The sequence below is a fragment of the Cydia amplana genome, chromosome 5 (genome assembly GCF_948474715.1).
Source record: "Cydia amplana chromosome 5, ilCydAmpl1.1, whole genome shotgun sequence".
NCBI classification, from domain to species: domain Eukaryota; kingdom Metazoa; phylum Arthropoda; class Insecta; order Lepidoptera; family Tortricidae; genus Cydia; species Cydia amplana.
The window spans coordinates 10736788-10758727 of record NC_086073.1 but is presented as its reverse complement, the minus strand read 5'-3'; the positions used below and the strand labels follow the sequence as shown (position 1 = coordinate 10758727).

Below are 21940 nucleotides of genomic sequence, written 5' to 3'. Positions count from 1 at the left end.
TTCTCCTGTTTTGTTGCTTTACTTAAATACTTCTACGTGTAACTATAAAAAGACAAAAATATTTTAACCTTGCCCTTTAGGTACATTATGTCAACTCCCTACATTTAACACTTAAGTGAACCGTTTCCCTTTATATTTCCCCTCCAAGTTTATAATAGCATGCAGTGACCCGTAGAAGGTGAGCGTTAAAAATCTGCAGGCGTTAGTGTTAGTTGACCAGTCAACGCTGCTGTGTGCCTTGCTTTGCACTTACGTGGGGAATGGCGATGGCGATTCGCCTCGATAGGTACCCACTGAACCGAGGCGGCCGTCACAACCCGCCATAACAGTTCAGAATAGTTTCAGTTATATATTGCATGACCCTTGCGTTAGAAATTAACATAAAGAGCCTCTCATTAAGAGCGAAGTTGTTTATTGGGATGTTTATCGCGCAGCTGCGTTAACCGAAAACTTTGTTTAGTTTCGGGAAATGGGTCAATGTCGCAAAAATGACTTGCGGGTTAAGATCTAATCGCAAAGCTAAAATGACTTTTAATGAGTAACAATGATCTGTATAGGTACTTTTGGGACATATGCATTGATCATCCGAAATTTTAAATATATTACAAAATACCTGTAAGAGGTATTTTTAATGCTTTTTACAAATAGATATAATATGTTATAACTTATATGTTACAAAGTTACACGACATTAATTTGAATATGAGAAACGAAAATTATTATAGAACAGGACAAGTAGCGTGAAATTCAAGAGCCCTCAAGAATGGATGGGTGGGCACTGGGGTGGGCTTATTTGATTGAGCTGTTTGACACACATAACATTATTATTATAGGTTCATGTGAACTATTATTATTTGAGTGTGTAGAGCTGTAGAGGATATTTTCCTTAAGGGAAACATATTTTATATACTTATATATTTCGGGGATCTCGGAAACGGTATTTAAATACGAACGACGAGATCAAGAATGAGGAGATCCGCAAGTCTTACTTGCTATACCTACAAAATGTTTAAGTCCAGTGGGCCCGGTGCCTCGTAAATCCGACGGCCACTGAGGAAGAATGGTTCTTAAATGGCGTCCATGTACCCAATACAAAGTAGGTAGGTACCGGGGAAAGGAAAGGCCCCCAACAAAATTAACTTAAGTGCTACCTATTCAGAGTTAGAATGGGTACCTACTTTGACAGCAGTTTAAGTAAAAATATACATAAGAATAAGAACAAGTAAGTAAATCCACGAAATAATGCTGCTTATCATAAAAAAGTATCAAGGTAGGTATTATACATGTATCTCTACCATAATATAACCTACCATGAGAGATTAGCATAGCATAGGTAAATCTCATTTAGGTAAATGCACGTCTGTAAATATCAGTTTACTCTAATTCTTAATGACAGCGATATCACCAGGGGGTTCTCTGGTTTCTTTTTGAATTACAGAACCCTAAAAGCCTGATGAAAACGGCCCTAATTTAGAAAGCTCGATCAATGACGGGTTGTGAAATGGAAGGGTCCGGTGTGAGCACGTGCAAATGACATTCAAACAAATGAAGATTTTCTCGCCCAATACCCACAAAGCCAGACAGCAATGAAAATTAGATAAGTTTATCGGTTTCTAGCACGTTAGGCACTTCTGATAAATTCGATTTGAGTCTATAAATTCGTCAGTAGATATTATGTAGTCTAATTCTGGCAAGCTTATTAGAAATTTTATATCTGGTTGAACTTTGTGCATGCTACCGCTTATCATGATATTTGCTACTACATCAAATATTTTTGCTGTCATTGAGAAAATATATTTCAATTTGAAATTTCACCAATATAATTATCGAGGGCTCGAGTATCAATAGTCTCATTTAATGATTGCGTTCAGTACTTAATATCATCATTTTCTGTTAATTTAATAAACTAACACGATACGTACCTACCTACACGGGAAATTAAATGTATGCAGTAATCGAATGAAAACTATGAAATATAAGATAATACATTTATTGTTAATATAATACTCATTACAGGTATAAGCAGTCATTGGATTAACTAATTAATTAACATTTACTTTCCTTAACATCTTTTAAAATATTGTTAGATTGTAAAGCAGCAATGGCAAGATTTCTGTCTTGTTTCTCCTCGTTCAGTTGCAACTGCAAGTTCTTAACGTCCAATTTGAGCGTTTTTATATCGTTTTGTAATCGCATAACAACGGCCCACAAGCTCGGCGACCCGTGCGCCGCAGTCGGGTGTGCAGGCAGCGAAGGCGACCTCACTAGAGCTTCAATCGTCAATGGGCTCTCGTCGTCGCATTCTGGAAACAAAATTGAAACGTAACGGAATACAGGCTTTCATTTTATTGTCTAAGTAATCATTGAATACCCACCTTGCAGCGGCGTGTGAGTTCGTGGCAGAAAGGCAGTAAAATTAAGTGTCCTAAACCATCTGTGATTTATTATTAGAGAATGAACAAGTGGGTATAGAAAGTGCCCGAGCGTGAAATTTGTGTGGTGTATTAAACTCGGTGTTAACTTGCTTTTCGTAGGTAATTATAATTAATCAATTACTTGAATAGGTACTACTTGATAATTTGCGTTGGCATAAGCGAGCAAAATTTAAACTTTTTATCTAAAAAACAGTTTATTTCAACCTAATATGTATGCATTCCGGCAATATCTGCTGGTAGGTAGTGTTGGCACAAGTACCTAGGTAAAACAGTGTCGAATTAGTCTGGCGTATCAGACAATTTGACTTAGTTATCTGCGTACTAAATGAATCAATAACTGACTGGTAAGAATATTAAGTTGGTTAGGTACTATGTATTAAAAGTTAAGATAGAAAAGTTGTAGGTATATATTTTCTAAAAGTTTATTTCATATAATTTGCTCAAAAAATAAATTATAAACTAGTTACTATAATACATATACATATATGCATAATTGTCGTAATTAAAGATAAACATTTAGGTATTTAATGCAACACTGTATACATATTAACGATATTTAATCTTAATAGGTATAGACTATAGATACTCACTGCAGTTTTGAAAACTGCCTAAAACATTGTTTGACAAGGACAGTTAAGTATAATAATTAATTAATACACATATTATATAAAACAGTTAAAACACAGGACGAAAATACATAAAATATTTAGTTTTGGCGGATTCTTTCATGATACCATCTAATGGTTTCAGTAGGTAATACACAAATATTGTTTTAAATAAAATGCTATAAATAAGCTACTCAATAAAGTCAATAAGAACAGTTTCGCACTTTATCTATGTCTTTTTGCACCAAATTTGTAAGGCAACGCTACGAGTAAAATACAAGGTGTGCATTTTATTTAAAAACGCATTAATTAAATTAGTACACCAATTACAAAACAATACAACAAGACACCTACGAGTATGATGATCACATTTCCCGAACCTTGTTATTTTCATCCATGTTATGTCATTAGAAACACAATCACCATACTCGTGCAGGGACAGGGGAAGTAAATAATTAATTCAAGTATTCCTGACTCCAATTTAAAGACAACACAGCATCCTTATTCGATCTATTTATTTGAGATTACATAGAACACGTAGAAGCAATAATAATGAAACATACGGATATTAGAGAGAACTCAAGAAACTTCTTGAACTTACACTTTGTACTACGTAATAAATAAAAGTCATAATGTCATGAATAGAATCAGGCGTTACTTTGCGGAAATCCATATTAATTTAAACCAAAATATTACTTTGCTAATCCGCGAAAAGATAACGTGCTAGTCAATCAGTGCTAAGTGCTAACCCGTTATACTTACTTGCATATTTTTTACATGAAATTAATGGTCCCACCCTCCCACCGCAAAAATAAATACGCAAATAAATATAACAAACCACCACCAAAAGAACAATACTCGACACGTGTTTCGCCTCTCTACGAGACATAAGGGAGTCTTCAGGAGTTGTTGACAGTCATATCCCGTAGCCGGGCGTCATGTAAAAAATACGCAAGACAGTATAACGGGTTAGCACTGATTGACTAGCACGTTATCTTTTCGCGGATTAGCAAAGTAATATGTGACATCCCACGGGTAAAGGTACCTTGTGGCGGTTGGCGCCTACGCTATTATTAACGCCGCTCCAATACAATTGCGGTGCTATACGACGTAAGCGCCAGGTGCCATAAGGTACCTTTTCCCGTGGAACGTCACATATGTTGGTTTTAAGTCATAATTATACCTTATCTACAATTTAACCGACCAATGCGCAGGCATAACGAGGTTACAGAAATATTTTTCATTTATATGGATACACTTAAAAACTAGCGGATTATATCACGAGTAGCATCTATGAGCCTACAGCTACAGTGCTAGGATTTATTACGTGATAAAGTAGAGAAAATATAAAGCAATTGCGTTTTCCGGCACTATTTGACATGCGTTGCATAATTTAATTATAAGGTATTACGTCCCGGTTAGTTGAAAATATCTAGGTGGGTACCTACAATAACAAAAAGGTTATAATAATGTACAAGCCCAGGATTTATTTTTGATCTCTATCCCTGTAATAAACACGTGTAAAAAAGATCAAAAATGTTATAATCTTTTCTGACTTTCTTATTCGGACATATTACAAACATTTTTGCACATCTATGCTACTGACTCAGTTATTTAGTAGTCTGCGGTCCAAGTAAAATAAAGTGGAGATTTATCACGCTTCGAAGTTTTATAAAAAGTAGTTACATATAAAACAGTTTGCAAGTATAAATATATATTAAAAAATTCATATTCATTCCATGAATGAATTGGTAAGATTAATAATGTTTGAATAATATAACCAAGAAATTCGTTAAACTGCTATAACTGCCTTCTTTAGGTACCTACTTACAGGCTTCTTTAAAATACCCAGAAGTTTTACCAGGTAAATTATGCCACAGTAAATCATTATTTTTATACGCCTCAGATTTAACATCACATATAGCATATTTATAACGATAAATTTTAAATTATTTTCTAATTCGATTTATAAAAAGCGTCAATCCATATCTACGCGCAATGCTCGTTATCTATTTACATTACAACAAATTCGGGCATAAGAACGATCAACAGAGTTGGGTATTTTGCAACATTGCAGTAGGCACTGCTGTAGTCTAGTGGCCGCGTATTTATATACACGTTGCAGTGGCGCGTTTGCGTTCAATATTTAACGAATAACACGGTGTGCCGCCCGCCAGTGCTCTGATTACCCACTGCAACACCTAATGTTCACTCATGTTTCTATTAGGAATCTACCTACTCACGTATAGGTAGGTACCTAAGGTCAACTATACATTTTATAAGGTACAATATGGATTACTTGGATTTAATAATAAAATATTCGTATCGTAAGAATTCTCTCAGATTTTGAACACGCAAAATTTTATAATATTTATATTAGGTCTGGGAGAAAGTTCTTTCGTATTTTATACGACGTGAGAATGGGATGCAGTGTGCTAAGCGTCTAACGGGCGCTAAGTATCTAAAGGTGAGGTTGTATACGTTTTTGGTTTTTACGTAAACAGATTCACTTTCTAAGTAAGGAGTGTTACACAGCACGAAAGGCTCAATATAGCACTAAATCATTAATATAGTAACGGCGGGCGGCTACCACTGCTCCCGAAATAGTCTCACCTGAGAAATGAAACTGCGGGCCGTTTTGGATACTGACGCAATTTCCATAAAAGCTTCGCCTACCATGTCACACGTTAAAACCGGGACTACCGACCGACTACTCCCAACATATTAGTATCAATTAATAATGTTCTACACTACACAATTCAAGGCATGCATTTTATTATATTATAACATCCAATATGCACCATACATTTTATTATCTCTATAGGTACATACAATTAAAAAGCAAACCTATAAAAAAAAATTGTTTCGTAAATCTAACCTAATATATTAATAATACTGCACTCGCTATAGTAATATGTACACGTGTTAAGGCGATATAATTATAAGAAGCTGCAAAAGAAAATAAGACGATAAGTTTTCAAAAATATACTTTTCTGACTAGAAAATGTAGTATCTTTTACTATTCTAAATTACAACCCGGTAGGGTTCGTCCCGTCTTATTTCCAATTTGAATCGTGGTTGAAACTTAAGCACATTTTCAATATCGCTTTCGTTAAATCGTGACAGAGCCACATCCATTAAAAATAATGGTACGATTAGAATCAATATCTTTAGCTCTAAAAATAAATGTCATTTCATTAGTATGAGTTATCGTTTAGTAATAATCTAATAATATAAAAAATGGGTCAATGTTCACGCACATTAATGTAACTTTTAATGATGGATTAATTAAATGAGAGACGCCTTTCGAGGACCAAGGTCAAAACGACCGAAAAAGAGAGAAAGACTACTTGTGTCAGTCGAAGTGGTGAGATTTGGTGAGTTGTTTGACGAAAGATCCGCAGCACCAAGTGGAGGAACGCGCCGAGCGAGCGGCGCGGGGAGCGCCGAGCGGGGCGGGCGCGGGCGCGGAGGCGGGGGCGACCGCGCGCAGCGCCGCCGCGAGGCTCGGGTGCGACCCGCTGCGCCGCTCCCGACCCTCGCACAGCTTCTGCCTGCGCTCCTCTGAACATTCCCATAGATTCGGGTTAGAACGGTTCATCTGGAACTTGCGTTCCGAGAGCAGCCTCCTCGTCTCGAGGCCGCGATACAGGTAAGTGTCGGCAGCTGAGCTTTTGTTACGCTTCACTTTCGAAGACTTGCTGCAGCCTACGTAGTCGGGGGTCTCACTTCTTTGGACGATAGGCAATTTAGTGTAGTTATAGTGAAAAATGTTAGAAGCGGGTGCGTGATATTGTACTTTACCAAGAGACAAGTGACCGCAGTCCACTGCAGGTGCGATATAAAGGCAGCCGCATGTAACAAAATAGAAAGTTTCAGACCACCGCGGCACATAAATACACCTGGGTTAATACATGTAGGTACTTAGATGCTGGGTGCACAACATAGCACAGTTGGAACCAAATTCATCGGTTGCATATCAACGTGCTCGTTAGTTAGGTTACAAAATGCATTACATATTTATTATTATTATCATTTCTACTTATATTACTTATATCTTTAATGTCCAGTGGTAAGAAGAGAGAAATGCGATGAATTGCTTACTAGTATTTACTAAATATGTAGTTCTATTATGAGATTCATAATACGAGTATCTTATTTTACTTCTAACTAGACTAGAAAGCCGTTTTGTACTGGATTTTAGCATTAATGGTTTGTTCTAAATTAATAAAATTAAATAATATTCCTTTAACAATCATTTGTATGAGTAACAGTAAATCACTATATAGAGTAGTAAGAAAAGTTAGTAAAGCATGCTGCAACCTCATGCAATATAAAAGTCTGTGCTCACTTAGGATAAACAACACGTATATGTTTAGAGTACTATAGATTATAGTGAGTGTTTACGTATGTAAATAAATAAATAAATAAATACGAGTTTCAATCGTTAACAACACCAACAACAAAATGTCGAACAAGTATAAAAGTACAAGCGCTACTTTTTATGACTAGCGTTATATTTGGTTTAGGGTGTGGATTATTACACATCATTCTAAAAACCAACTGATAATACGGTTTCTTGACTTGGCATGTCTCCTCCTTGTAGCCTCGAATATCTCCAGTGGTATATTGGGTACTGCATAATAAAATATACAGCAATGTTAGTAAAACCCTTTACTAGTATTAGATATTAGGAAACGGGTAGCATAACAGTTATTGTATAAATTGTCAAACGTTTGTCCAAATTAAACAGACTTTTGTCCAATACGCATACAAGTTTCAGGAAATTATTAATGAGTGCAACGTTAATACTCGCGACAAACACAAAAGGTACTTGGAGACTTCATTAGGTAGGAAATCGCAAGGTAATCGGGTATAACTCGAATAACACGCAGTCCAGTCAGACCATTAGTCATAAAATTTTAGAGCTAAAGAATCAATTTTTTAGTATCACAGACGCAACACACCTAATCTAATGTATTTTTTTCTGTCCTAGATGATATGAATGAAATGAGATACTCACCAGAACTTACAGCATTTCTACAGCGCGCCGAAGTGCAATAGGCTTCGATGACCTTAAGAATAAGAGCGTCTTCTTCATAGGAGTTTGACTTTCGTTGGTGTGGTGCATACGGGTGCGTCGGGCCTATGTTCTCGTCGGAGCCCGCCGTGAAGGATTGCGGCCGCAGGGGCGGCGCGGGGCGCAAACATGTTATACTCCATCCTAAAATACACATTTTATATCAATTCAAACAAATAACTTCTTTCTATACAAGAAAATCAAGTCATTTTAGGTACATTCACCTACCTTTATTGCTGTAGTTCGATCCCGCCGTGTCGATGAAATCAACGGATGAGAATTTTTTACCGATAGCATTTTTATTTGGTTTGGCAGGCGACTGATCAATAGAGTCGCAAGAATTCAAAAGCCAGCGGGCAGACTGATTTTTTTGTTTACTTTTTGACGTTTGCTGGGTATGCTGCGAATAGCTTTGATGGTTGTTGAATGAGTGTGATCTTTTGTGGCTGGTTAGACCTGACGATAAATCAGGGTTATTGCCGTCTGTCATGGCCATCTACAAAAAAAAAAACATAAGTTCTTCAGTCCAGACTAAACATCCATATCTTAAAAATAACACAACGTATATGTATGTACAAATCTAATTTAGGTAATCAGGTTAAGAGAGCGGTGCTTTAAAATTGAAACAAAATAGAGTTAGAAAAATTACAGTTTATGTCAGAATTTGTGAACTTGTTCATTTTGATTGAATATTCTAATGTCTCGACAGTTCCATTATCGTTTACAGAGTATTCATCAACAAATGTCAACAACATCCGCTCAGCATCTATTTAAAGCACACTTTATAGCCCACATTTGTGACCCGGCTCCATCTCAGATAAAATCTCAGTTCCTAATACGTATTTATATTTTTATTACGGTACTCAAACGTTTCATTTTATACGATCGCTTTTTAATTTTCTAACTATTTTATGGACCCAGGTTCAAATTGACTTCAAATCGATCGCATTTACTTCGTATTGGTAGGTACATTCACATAGTACTTTATACATTTGTACCTCTAGTGATATAGGCACAGGTAATAGAAGCATATCCATGCACTTTTCTTAAATTGTTAGTAAATGAGGTATCTAGTTGCAGTGGCAGGTTTTTTTCAGTTAGTAAGATGAATAAACACAGGCAAGGATGATCAAGTAAAGCACTGCAACACTGGGGTAACTAATGACAGCATTAATGGTTACAAAACTTCAAGGCAGTAAGTATTATTATCTTCAAACCAGTGATGTACAAACAGTCTCTCTTTACAAAAATATTATCCTTGCCTGAGTCGGTGACCACTGTTATGGGTAACTTTGCTTTCATCCACCAATGTGCATACAAGTCCGAACGATACACCATGAAGCCACTCTTTGCTTCAGTTAAATCCTTTTGGAATTTAGATAAGTCCTCGCTGCGAGATCTAGTTTTGCGAGTTGCCATACTCTCTCCTCTTTTTGCTTGGACCTTGTCTTGATCAAAAACATCACAATTCCGACGTTGATTCACACGAGAAGGTCTATCAGTTTTCAAATCGTCACCTTCGGGCTTCTCCCTGAATATGCGCATGTGGTAATGTAAACTGGGTTTTGTACGCTCCGTTATATTCAAAGTACTCCATTGACAGGGTACAGGCTGTCGAACATTCTTTGGAATCTCTAGATGGGTACTGGGCTTGCGGTAGATACGTGGTGGAGGCTCGGGTTTTAATTTGATTTCCGGCACATATCGGTCGATGTTATGACGAATGGACGTCCTTTTAATTTGTGGCGACGACACCGGCGGGGTGGCTGCATACGTCGAAGTCGTGTGGATATTTGACGAATCCATCACGTCAAGACTAGTTTCCGACGTCACACTCGTCACGCAAGAAGTTCTAGCCGTAGACCCGAAAGGAGATGTGCATCTACATTGATCTTCGAAATTAGCTGCCTCTATTTCGGACAGTGTTAAATTTTTACGTCGGTCATCGAAAGTTCCCTGTGACAAATTGTCTACTATTTTTTCATGTCCATCAGAGTCATTTCCAGTGCTTCCGCCAGCATATTCATGCAAGTTCAACTCGGGAGACGCTAAGTTGCAGCTTCCGACCACTCCCGAGTCCGAAGATCTCGGGCTAGGGCATAAAGACCTGTTACAGCATTCACACTTCTTGCATAATTTATTTCCGTCAGACTGTGAACTCATCCTTTGAAGTGTGGGTTCGTTATTTTTACAGAAGCTTTCAGTTTCCACCATTGACTTCGACATTGAACGCCTGATTCTTTTATCAGAATTAAGAGAATGTTTACGAAAAGGAATATCGGTATTAAGGTGCATGTTAATTACTTTAACATCATCTTCTTCGTTTCTAAACATTGGAGGCGGATCAATGACTGGATGATCAGGGTAAATAAAATCGTTACAGAGTTTTGGGGATGGCGGTGCGATTTCTTGCAATATGTCTGTTATTGAATTTTCTTCGACCATATCTTGAGAATGTGTTTCCTCTGTAGATTTCCATAGCTTTGGGACAGAATCCTTTTTAACATTAATGGGAAAACTTTGCCTCGTAGGAACAAAATCAGAATTTTCATATCCTATCGTATTCATTTGAATATCCTGATCAATGTTTACCAAATCTTCACATGCCATGTAAGGTCTCGCTTCAAAAGAAGAGTTTTCTGTACTTTCTGAATGCTGTGCAAATAGATGTCTGTCACAATTTTGCACACGTTGGGTTTTTTGTAAAGGAGTGTCTTCAGGGCTATTTACGGCTTGAAAAATATTCGTGTGGGATGGAATTGACATAAATATATTTTTCATACAATCTCCCCTAATGAAGTCGGACTCCTCGAGGTTTATATTATTTGTGCTATCCATGTAGCGGACGTAGCCATAATTACTTCCCCAACTACTAACAGAGGAAGCAGTTCTAGGGCTGGTAATATCCTGAGCATTTTGCCTCAGCATTCTAGGGCAGGGCAGATCATCTATATCGGCGCAACTAGAGCTTGTATATGACTCGGTGGTGTCAGATTCCCTCTCACTATCGCTATCCGACCCATCTGTTTCGGTGCCAACAGTCCCGTCATTTTCTATTCTTAGCCTTATATGGTTCTTATGTTTTCTCATTACAGGTATTCCCGTTAATTCAAAGGCTTTAGCCCATGTTCGCTCATGTAACAATTTACGCAACATTTGTCTAGTGATAACCTTTTTCTTAACTAGTCTTGCAAAATATTTGGTAAGTGAATAGTAAGGTGATGCCGAGGGGTAGCTGGGTGGTGGCAAAGTCACATGATAAAGGCTTCGACGGCTAGAATTGATGCTAGACAGCGCCCCTTCAGAAGGAGAACGGGTCAGCTGTGTAAAACATCATAAAACAACCTTAATATTGCAAATATTTAAACGATACTCATTAAGTCTTCACAGACAAACGTAACAGTAGCAAAGTAGCCAAAACACATACTGACTGAATATGTGAAATACGTGAATATGTTCGCTTCTAGTCACAAAATAAAATAGCCAAACCGGGATTTTACATACAAACATCGATCCTTTTTTTGGAGGTCATCTTGCTTGCGTATGAAAGATATAGAATGTATCTTAGCTACTTTTAAGTAACATGTATAGGTAATCAAATAGTAATTATATGAATATACTTACATGTGGCAGTGATTGCGGCTGACCAGGTTCATGTGCAGGACTGCTGGTGTTCGAATGTTTTTGCAACAAACTGACCCAGTTGTCGGCCTCCGCTCGCGTCTGACACACCGCTACTATGGTGTCTATCATTGGACCACTAATTTCAAATGCATTCTTCCTTGTTTCAGAGTCGTCTAGTTTGCAGACTGTTATGCCGGTGAGTGGCAGACAACCCTAAAATTAATTCAGAATGTTCAGAAGCCACAGTAAACACGATAAAAAAACAACGGGTTGCACTCCGGGAGTGCCGACAGAATTGAAAACTCAATGACATCTTACGTCTTACGCTCTCACGAGTTTAACATTTTTTCCCCATCACAAAAAGTGCACAGCGCCGCTAAAGAAGTTTTCACTTCAAAACTAATATTTAACAATGAGAGAATAGTATGCAACACCTTAGCAAGATAACTATCAGTACTCGACTTCAAGTCAACAAGAGCGAGAGATCCCCTTTATGTTTTGGAGTATAAACTACGTACAACCCCTGACCTAGGAGAATGATCTTGCTCGACTACACTACACTAGACTGATATTTGTAGTATTTGTACAATTAAAAAAAACCGGCTATCTATGGTTTACAGTTTAATATTTAACTTACCTCATAAACAAACGCCGACACCCTCTTGCTAACAGACAGTAAAAGCAGCGCCGAAGGGAAAAGCACTAGGTACCGGTCTTGGTGCGAAGGGCCCACCGCTACACTGCCCATGTGCAAGACATCGCCGAGTGCCGCTAGCTCGCCACCGGGCCATCCGCGCACTTCTCCTGTTACTACTTGAAGCTCTAGCTCTTTTTGCCGCCGTAATGCTGCGCAGCCGCTCTGGACGGCAAAAAATAAAATAATTGGAACTTTCAAAGGCCAAAAATTTAATGGTAATTGTTATTTACGATACAAGTGCGGAAAAGAGGAAATTCGAAACGAGTGGCGATAAATTCGCACGCGTATCGTACAACGTTTTACAGTACATATGCCCCTTTAAATATTTGACAAAGCAACGAAAAGTGCTTATTTACGCACTAGTGCGGGAAAGTAGCACCATATGTGCTGTAAAATAAATTTTGTTATGGAGCGTCAGAGCTTGCTGAACGTTGTGATCCTAGTTACGTAAGTAAAACAAGTAAAACAGGGAAATTAAAATTTAACTTCACATGACAGTGTGTTTGTTTATATGCCGCGTCAAAGGGGCATTTTGAGTTATCGCACATGGTGGATTTTTATGCCGATTAAACATTGTGGTTTGTTATTGTGTTGCGTCACTGCGTCACTTTCGTTTGACATATTGAAAAAAAGTGATTCTATAACAGGATTGCATAATCACCATTCAGAATAGGATGGGTAGGTATTCAGACTTTGGGTAACCTGACGTTTGGCGGCGTGTATTTAATCAGATTACAGCGACATGGCACAAATCTTGCACGTTTTATGCATTAAAGTAGCTTTTATTCTCATGGTTTCCTCATCTCTCGTAGCATCCAAGAGGGGTAAGTACCCGTAGAATAACTTGGATAGTTCAACACTAATAAACAACTGAAATGCTGTGTGTTGCCTTTATCCGGATACGCCTCCTGAACATGTCGCGCCAGCTCTTGCCATCAGGGTACTTGCTGAGCCGACAGAATGGCTAGGATAGCCCCGCATCAGCCAACACTAATACTTACAGCAATATCTTTGTAAACAACCGAAGCGCGATGTGTGTCGCCCCTGTCCGGATGCGCCTCATGAACATGTCGCGCCAGCTCTTGCAGCATCGCCGGGTACTTGCTGAGGCGACGGAATGGTTTGGATAGTCCTGCTGTTAGTACTAATACTCCAGGGCATACGGCACCAGCATTCTCCATCCATGTGTTAAGGTCCTCCCTAAAAATTGAGGGTTATTGTACTTATTGTCTCTTTAATGCAATTGTTTGTGGGCGGCAATCCTTGATGTTTGTTATGCATGTTTTTAAATAATTTTAGTTAGATTTTTATCATTTTCAAATCGATAGATAAAATGTTTGATTTAAAGGAAAGCGTAGCCAATTGACTGTTTATTAATTATAATTTTGATAAGATAATCTGAATGTATTTAATTAAAATAATCACAAGATTATTGTATAAAATTAATTAATTACTTATCATTGAATTAATTATTATTTTAAGACGATCTCGGAAATATTAATACATAATTGGGAATTGTATTGATAAACAAGTATAGCGCAGGTGGTGTGGCGTGATCTCAGGTAGTCCTACCTGGAGGGGTAGGGTTGGAAAGGTTATTTAAGTGGTGGCATGCCGTTGTTTTGATTCATTCTTATGCTAAGCGTAGACTGTGTAAGAGCTATCTGTACTCGTAAATAAAACTGAGTTATTAAGTGAAAAGTCTGTTTCCTCTTTACTATTTCTAACATAATGGATGGTGATGAGAAAGGGTTATCACCCGATAACCATGCAGACCAGGCGAATAGTGGAACTTCGCCGACGGCAGCGGTGGGATCCCAATCCCCTATACTAGGCGGGCGCCGCCGATCGGTTATTCAACCTGAGCCTACTTTTACCATGGACCAAGTGATGAGCCTGGTAACCACAGTCACCAAGCAAGCCGCAGCAAGCGCTGTTAATGCGGCGCTATCTGCCACCGCCGCTTATCCACAACAGCCGGCGCTACCCCGTGAAAGAGGAAATTTCTATCTACCTCCGTTCGACCCGGATGTACGATCTCATGATATTCGAGATTGGTGCGCTAATGTCGATGAAACCATTTCCGTTTTCGCTATATCACCTCAAGAAGCACGGATGAAAGCGATACTTCAGTTAAAAGGAAGAGCAAAAGTGTGGGCCGACACGTGGTCTCTACATTCAACTACTTGGGACCAGGTGAAGGAAGATCTAATCAAGACTTTCTCAAAGGAGTTCCGGTATGCTGATGATGTACAGAAGTGGCGCAACTACACGTCGGACCAAGCAACGAGCTACGCCGAATACGCCACTGCAGCTTGGACATTATTCAAGCGCGTGCGGCCGGAAGCGAATGATGCCGATGCTGTGGATGCTGTTATCACAGGTATTTATCCTGAACATATTAGATCTGAATTGTTACGAAATACGCCTGACTCTTTGCCTAATCTAGTATCTGTTTTGAAGACATACCGTAAACGCAAATTCGATACACTAGAAAAAACAAACAATAATAACAATTCTAAGAAAGCTCGTTCAACTGAAGTAGGTTTGAAACCAGACTATTCGTCTACTATTTGCTATAGGTGTAATAAACCTGGTCATCGCTTTCGTGATTGCAAGGCGCTTAATTCTTCCGGATCTGATATTTCCCCTACCGTTGGTAGCGAGTCTAAAGCACCTAATGATACTAAATCAGTTGAATGCAAATACTGTAAGAAAAAGGGCCATGTTGAAAAGAATTGCTTTCGTAAAATGTTAAATGAACGGTCGAATTCAGACAAGTCAATACACCTTTGCAGCAATCGTTCCGGCAGGGCCCGTAGTACTACTACAGTTAAAATAGGTGATGTTACTTATCCTTGCTTGTTTGATACTGGTTCTGATTGTTCACTGATGCGAAAACGCTTCTCTGGTTCGATTCCCGGGAAGAGAAAGGCTGTTAACGCCACTTTTTTCGGTGCAGGTGACCACCCATTTGATTCAAGACAGACCATTACTAATGCGGTAGAAATAGGTGGTACGTGTGTCGAGCTAGAGTTTTATGTTGTTGAAGATACTGATATACAACATGATATCATAATTGGATTTGACCTTTTGCAAATACCTGGTCTTGCTGTCATTCAAACAAGGGATGATATTTCTGTGAAACGCAATTTCATAATAAGCGAATGCACGCAAAAAGAATCATCATGTCTTGAGGCTGTTTTTGATACAGACGTAAAAGATGCGGATTTACTTAAAAAATTACATGATATTGTTGATAAATATAAAGACAGCTTTACGACTGGAAATCGCGTTTCCAAAGTAAATACTGGTGAATTGAAAATAAGACTTAAAAATCCTGACAAAATAGTACAGCGTAGGCCTTATAGATTATCACCTACTGAGCGCGAAAAGGTTAAGGAAATGATTGCAGATCTCAAAAGCAATGGAATAATCCGTGACAGTTCTTCACCTTTTAGCAGTCCGATTTTGTTAGTCAAGAAAAAGGATGGTTCCGATCGCCTTTGCGTAGATTTCCGTGAGCTCAATGCTAACACTTTAAGAGACCACTTTCCATTGCCTTTGATTGCTGATCAGATAGATAAGTTAGGAAAGGCGCGTTACTTTACTCGTCTTGACATGACCGCCGGGTTTCATCAGATTCCTATTGCTGAAGACTCGATCGAAAAGACATCATTTGTGACCCCTGATGGGCAATATGAGTATTTACGTATGCCTTTTGGCCTTTGCAATGCGCCCTCCGTCTATCAGCGCGCCATAAACAAGGCACTAGGCGATTATAAAGATAACATTGCCTTAGTCTATCTTGACGATATTCTTATTACGTCTGAAACGCCCGAGGAAGGTTTGCGAAACCTTGAACTTGTCCTAAAACGATTAACTGACTCCGGTTTTTCATTAAACGTTTCAAAATGTACTTTTTTGAAAACTTCGATCGAATATCTGGGGAACATTGTAGAAAACGGGACCGTTAAGCCCAGTCCTAGAAAGATTGAGGCTTTGTCCAGTTCTCCGGTACCCAGAAATGTAAAAGAATTGCGACAGTTTAACGGACTAGCTGGGTATTTTCGAAAATATGTACCGAATTTCTCAAAGATTATGATTCCCCTTTATGAACTTACCAAGAGTAACGTACCGTGGAACTGGACAGAGCGTCAAGAACAGGCTAGAAAAGAGATAGTCAGCCGCTTGACATCTTCTCCTTTGCTCACGATATTTGATCCGGATTTACCAACCGAAGTCCATACGGATGCCAGTTCTCTCGGCTATGGCGCCGTCTTAATTCAAAAAAGAGATCAAGAAGCTCACGTCATTGGGTACTTTAGTATGAGAACGACCAGCGCAGAAAGTAAATATCATTCATATGAACTTGAAACGCTGGCCGTTGTAAAGGCAATAAAACATTTTCGTCATTTTTTATATGGGCGATCATTTAAAGTCATAACTGATTGCAATTCACTTAAAGCGTCTCGACACAAAAAGGAGTTAACGCCTAGAGTTCACCGCTGGTGGACCTTTTTACAAAACTATGAGTTTGAGATCGAATACCGTAAGGGTGAACGATTGGCTCACGCAGATTACTTCAGTAGGAATCCTGTAGATACCCGTGATTCTAACAAACCACCAAAACAATCAAAACCTTTGCGGTTTTCAGCTAATGTTACCACTCTTGATCATAACTGGCTGCTTATAGAACAAAAACGCGATCCCATACTTAAAAATATCGTAGAACAGCTGAATTCAGACTCTATACCGCAGGATATAGCTAATACATACGTTATATTACAAGACAAATTGCTCAGAAGAAAAGTTCAAATTGATAACAAAACACGGAAACTTATTATCGTCCCATGTAGTTATCGATGGAATCTTATTGCTCACTATCACTCAGCACTTCAACACTTTAGCTGGGAAAAGGTATTAGCCAAAATAAGAGAACAATACTGGTTCCCTAATATGTCTAAATTAGTTCGCAAATTTATAGAGAACTGCGTCAGTTGCCGAGTTCGAAAAGGCGTATCTGGTGCTAGGCAAATCTCTCTACACCCCATTGACAAAGTAGCTGTGCCCTTTCATACCGTTCATGCGGACATAACCGGACGTATGAATGGGACCCGAAGTGAGGCCGAGTATGCATTTGTTTTTATAGACGCATTTACCAAATACGTTCATTTAGTTTATGCTGACGATCGTACAACGGATTCCGCTATAAAAAGCTTTCAGGAATTAATAACTATATTTGGTACCCCGGCACGTCTTATAACAGATCAAGATAAAAGTATGACGTCGCTAGAGTTTAAAGAATTCTGTAATAAATTCCGTATTGAACATCATGTTGTGGCTAAAGGCGCTAGTAGGGCAAATGGTCAGGCAGAGCGTATTATGAAAATAATAAAAGATAATATGTCAGTGGTGGAGCTTGATAAACCGTGGTATTCTGCTATGCAAGACCTACAGTTAGCAATTAATTGTACGATTTCTAAAAGTACCGGTAAGAGTCCATTAGAACTGTTGCTAGGTAAAAAATGTTCGCCACCCGCTATCAAGCTTCTCCAAGTTGACGATGACGAGCCTATAGAGGACCTTACTTCTGTTAGAAATGTTTGTAAGCAAAGGATGGACGAGCGATCTTTTCAAGACAAAGTGAGGTTTGATATAGGTAAAGCGCGGGTCAAACCTTACAAAGTGGGAGATTTTGTTTTGATGCGTCGTCATGAAAGACATACTACCAAATTGGGTGCAAAATTTGAGGGCCCCATGGAAATATTAGAAATATTACCAAACGACCGTTATAAATTAAAACATGTTAATTTACGTGGAAGTACTGAAAAGATCGCTAGCCATGATTTCTTGAGACCTGCTCCTATGGGACAGACAGATCCATTTGGTAATGATGATGACGAGTCTGCCGTGTGGGCGGTGGATGAGACGAGTAGCAGTGTTCAAAATGAAGACTGCTCTCAGTCCGAGACTCAATAAACGTGGTTTTATTCAAGTATGATATTTATCCGATCTCTTTTGATAAACATATTTATGATTATGTGTATGCATTGTTCCACCTTATCCACGACACCTTCCTTATAACGCTGGCTGGCCACCACGCGTTTCCTTTTTCCCGGTCTTGGCGGCTAGACCTCTATGTTGAGTGATGCCGGTGTGGGCTAGATCCCAGGATGGGTGATGCCAGGATCAGCGCAGGGAGCGCGCTGGAGCAGAATGGCCGTGTGGGCGGCAATCCTTGATGTTTGTTATGCATGTTTTTAAATAATTTTAGTTAGATTTTTATCATTTTCAAATCGATAGATAAAATGTTTGATTTAAAGGAAAGCGTAGCCAATTGACTGTTTATTAATTATAATTTTGATAAGATAATCTGAATGTATTTAATTAAAATAATCACAAGATTATTGTATAAAATTAATTAATTACTTATCATTGAATTAATTATTATTTTAAGACGATCTCGGAAATATTAATACATAATTGGGAATTGTATTGATAAACAAGTATAGCGCAGGTGGTGTGGCGTGATCTCAGGTAGTCCTACCTGGAGGGGTAGGGTTGGAAAGGTTATTTAAGTGGTGGCATGCCGTTGTTTTGATTCATTCTTATGCTAAGCGTAGACTGTGTAAGAGCTATCTGTACTCGTAAATAAAACTGAGTTATTAAGTGAAAAGTCTGTTTCCTCTTTACTATTTCTAACATAATGGATGGTGATGAGAAAGGGTTATCACCCGATAACCATGCAGACCAGGCGAATAGTGGAACTTCGCCGACATGTTCAACCAGCGGATATAAAAACAAGTAGCAATTTTATAAACCTTCAAGCTGCTAATTAAAAAGCATTATTTTTAATTTAAAACAAAGCTTACACCAAACAGTAAATATAAAAATATAAACTCAGTTATTAATTGTGGAAATGATTTTTCAATTCAAATAACAGCATACTAGTTGCAGCAATAAATACTTTTATAAATATGACTTATTTATGTACTGAAAAGGATAATAGTCACTATCCAATCCTTGAAAATAATTGACTTACTTGTATTTGTCGAGGATGCACACTGCTTTAGGATGACCAGCACAGTATGTTTGATGCACTGATTTAATCTTTGGAGCCCATTGCAAGAAAAGGCCGCCCACCCGCTGGTCAGGGCCTGTTTTGGTTGCACATTCTTCTAACAGGGAAAGGAACTGTTCATGAGTTTGTAGCACCTCATTTATATTGCCTGTCAATTGCTTGAATTCATCTCTTGTTAGCCTAAAAACAATGATGTGTTTTGGATTTTGTTATGATTGCTACACCTAGGTAGTTTAACTAAGTGTAAAACATTTTTAGTTAAACATACCATATTCTGATTTTAATGACAGTATATGAATTAGATTTGGAATAGATATGGATCTGATCTAATTCTTAACCTATTATTAAAATCAGAATATGCCTGGTAATTAAAAAAATCTTTACTGTTAACTTACAATTACTTATTGCTTTGTGCTTAACATATGTATTTTTAAATTATAAATTTATACAATAAACATAAAGTTCATACAACCAACTGTGAATAACAAACTAGATATGGTGGGGTATAAAAGTATGGTGGCCAGCAATCTTAATATAATATATGTTACGCAACAAAGGCTTAAGCACTATCTTATTTTTAGCGCAATAAGAGTATTGAGTATTCCTTTTTTTTGTGGCCTTTGTTGTGTAAGATATTATTGCAGATGACTGTACACCCTGTACTTTTGTTCCATCTGTACTGCTTTAAGCCTGCTTGGTTATAATAATGGAATGAATATATTCGCTTGCTTACATGTCACTATTCTCCAGAGGTTGAAGGAAATTACTGGCCAGCCCCTGCATCTCGGCCACATGTGCCTTTTCTGAATCAATAATGTCTTTGAGGACAACATTTCTAAATGCTTGAATTTCAGATGCTGCTCTAATAGGAGATGTAGTTAAAGATCCTGATTGATCTAAAATAAACATAATGTTCATTGTTAAGTATTAAAGTTCAACAGAAACATTTATTCGCGAATATTTTTTCGAAGTATTTACTGGCATCTTGAATACATTTTATTAACTTAACCTACTGTAAAATAAACGGCAAAATGAGGATATTAGGATTTCATATTGTTAGACAGCAGACTAAACACATGATTAAAATTGCAATAAAGTTCGGCAGAAAAAAAACATTACCTTTACATTCTGTAACATAATTACTAGGGAACCACCCAGTGGTTTCCCCTAAGGTTCCTTCCCACCAGCCCCCTTCCTCCTTCTGAGTAACTGTGATGATATCACCCTTTTTGAAACACAGTTCGTCATTATTCTTGCCTTTGAATGAGTAGATTGCTTTTACTAAGCAACTTTCGGTTGACATTGTGTAGAAACTCTAGCACCATGTTATAAATTTGCTGTAAATACAAACGAGAAACAAGACCTAAGAAAAACAGAGTTAAGACAGAAATGGTAATTGAAGGTATAACTATTTAAAAGACCTTTTAATCAAAAATAAATTCAAGGTAGCATTCACGCTACACAACCAAGTAGGGATTAGAATGTGCAGATTGTTGGAAAGTTAATATTCCGCTGTTGTTACTTACTGAATTTAGAATGTCCTCTTTGCTTTTGGTAGCATAAAACACGTAATTACGACAGGATGTCAAACAATTTCCGGAATTTGCGAGACGACCGAAGGAACCAAAATGACTTATGGATTCCTGTTCATAATTACACTGACTCGTGAACGATGATACATTTAAACATAACACTTGCTTCTACTTTAAAATAATGGGTAACTGAAGAGGACATTGATAAAATTGATACAAAAAGACAAATAATATTTTATCACACGTACTACTCTCCACTACACTGACTTGACTTCCAAAAATAAATACCATAGACTAGACTAGACCGTACCAAACCTAGACATTCGGGATACGACAGATAAGGGTCTGAAACTACACCGATAATCGCTTGTGATTTGCGTTCACTTTTCGTTACGATTTATTTGATCGATCGATTGAATTTGCACCTAAATAGGCTTTGGTACACCCGACGCTTAGCGGGCAATTATCTAAAATCAAATCGCATTACCTTTGTAAGCTACTCAGGACTTAAATAATATCAACAAAATTGGAGAGTTCTCTGAACGCTCCTCAATACCATACCACACATAGATGGTAGTATACCACAGATCCTGTCCTCTAGTCGCTGTCAAGTGTCAACTAAATAAAATGTCATACAGAGTCGATATATTATTGATAAAAATCCATTAAAAATCATAAAAAAATTTATAATAGCTACTTAATGAATTTAGTTTCGTTCAAATTTTTATTCTGGCCAGGAGTAGGGTCGTGTACAATAAAATATAAAATATTGGGCGTGTATGTAAATGGTTATATACTTACAAGGTTGAAATGGTGAAAGTAATCAATCAACATAAAACAATACTCCAAACATTACATCCCAAAGTAATGAGTTGCGTTACTAT

General features: G+C 37.9%; 2 protein-coding genes and 1 long non-coding RNA gene across 6 annotated transcripts in view; 2 read left to right on the top strand and 1 right to left on the bottom strand.

Moving 5' to 3' along the window:
• The window catches only part of LOC134648015 (uncharacterized), a 200760-nt gene that overhangs the window by 84295 nt on the left and 94525 nt on the right, over window positions 1-21940 (top strand). The gene's annotated exons all lie outside the window — the stretch shown is intronic.
• On the bottom strand, window positions 1974-21345 carry LOC134647946 (rho guanine nucleotide exchange factor 7). 4 transcript variants are annotated; one of them, XM_063502331.1, is made up of 11 exons: window positions 21051-21345; window positions 20644-20861; window positions 20258-20420; window positions 19486-19704; window positions 13442-13640; window positions 12381-12602; window positions 11744-11956; window positions 8348-8615; window positions 8063-8263; window positions 7604-7675; window positions 6271-6867 (listed from the first exon to the last, which is right to left on the bottom strand). In XM_063502331.1, exons 2-11 carry the CDS (start codon window positions 20825-20827, stop codon window positions 6395-6397), a joined length of 2214 nt encoding a protein of 737 aa, XP_063358401.1. In that variant the 5' UTR covers window positions 20828-20861; window positions 21051-21345; the 3' UTR covers window positions 6271-6394. The 4 variants fall into 4 exon arrangements, with proteins under 4 accessions (XP_063358403.1, XP_063358401.1, XP_063358402.1 ...); XM_063502333.1 differs by lacking the exons at window positions 6271-6867; window positions 7604-7675 and adding an exon at window positions 1974-2302 and having other exon boundaries at window positions 21051-21342; XM_063502332.1 differs by lacking the exon at window positions 7604-7675 and having other exon boundaries at window positions 6272-6867; window positions 21051-21344.
• Window positions 17724-18470, top strand: LOC134648181 (uncharacterized). The gene has a single exon (XM_063502662.1). It carries the CDS (start codon window positions 17724-17726, stop codon window positions 18420-18422), a length of 699 nt encoding a protein of 232 aa, XP_063358732.1. The 3' UTR covers window positions 18423-18470.

Bases quoted from the DNA above. Each gene is read 5' to 3' on its own strand.
- LOC134648181 (XM_063502662.1), top strand. From the start codon at position 17,724: ATGACGTCGCTAGAGTTTAAAGAATTCTGTAATAAATTCCGTATTGAA.
- LOC134647946 (XM_063502331.1), bottom strand. From the start codon at position 20,827: ATGTCAACCGAAAGTTGCTTAGTAAAAGCAATCTACTCATTCAAAGGC. The intron at 20,421-20,643 runs GTAATGTTTTTT...TGTTTATTTTAG, and splicing joins TTATGTTACAGAATGTAAAG to ATCAATCAGGATCTTTAACT. The intron at 8,616-11,743 runs GTAAGTATATTC...TTTTTTTTGTAG, and splicing joins AGCCGCAATCACTGCCACAT to ATGGCCATGACAGACGGCAA.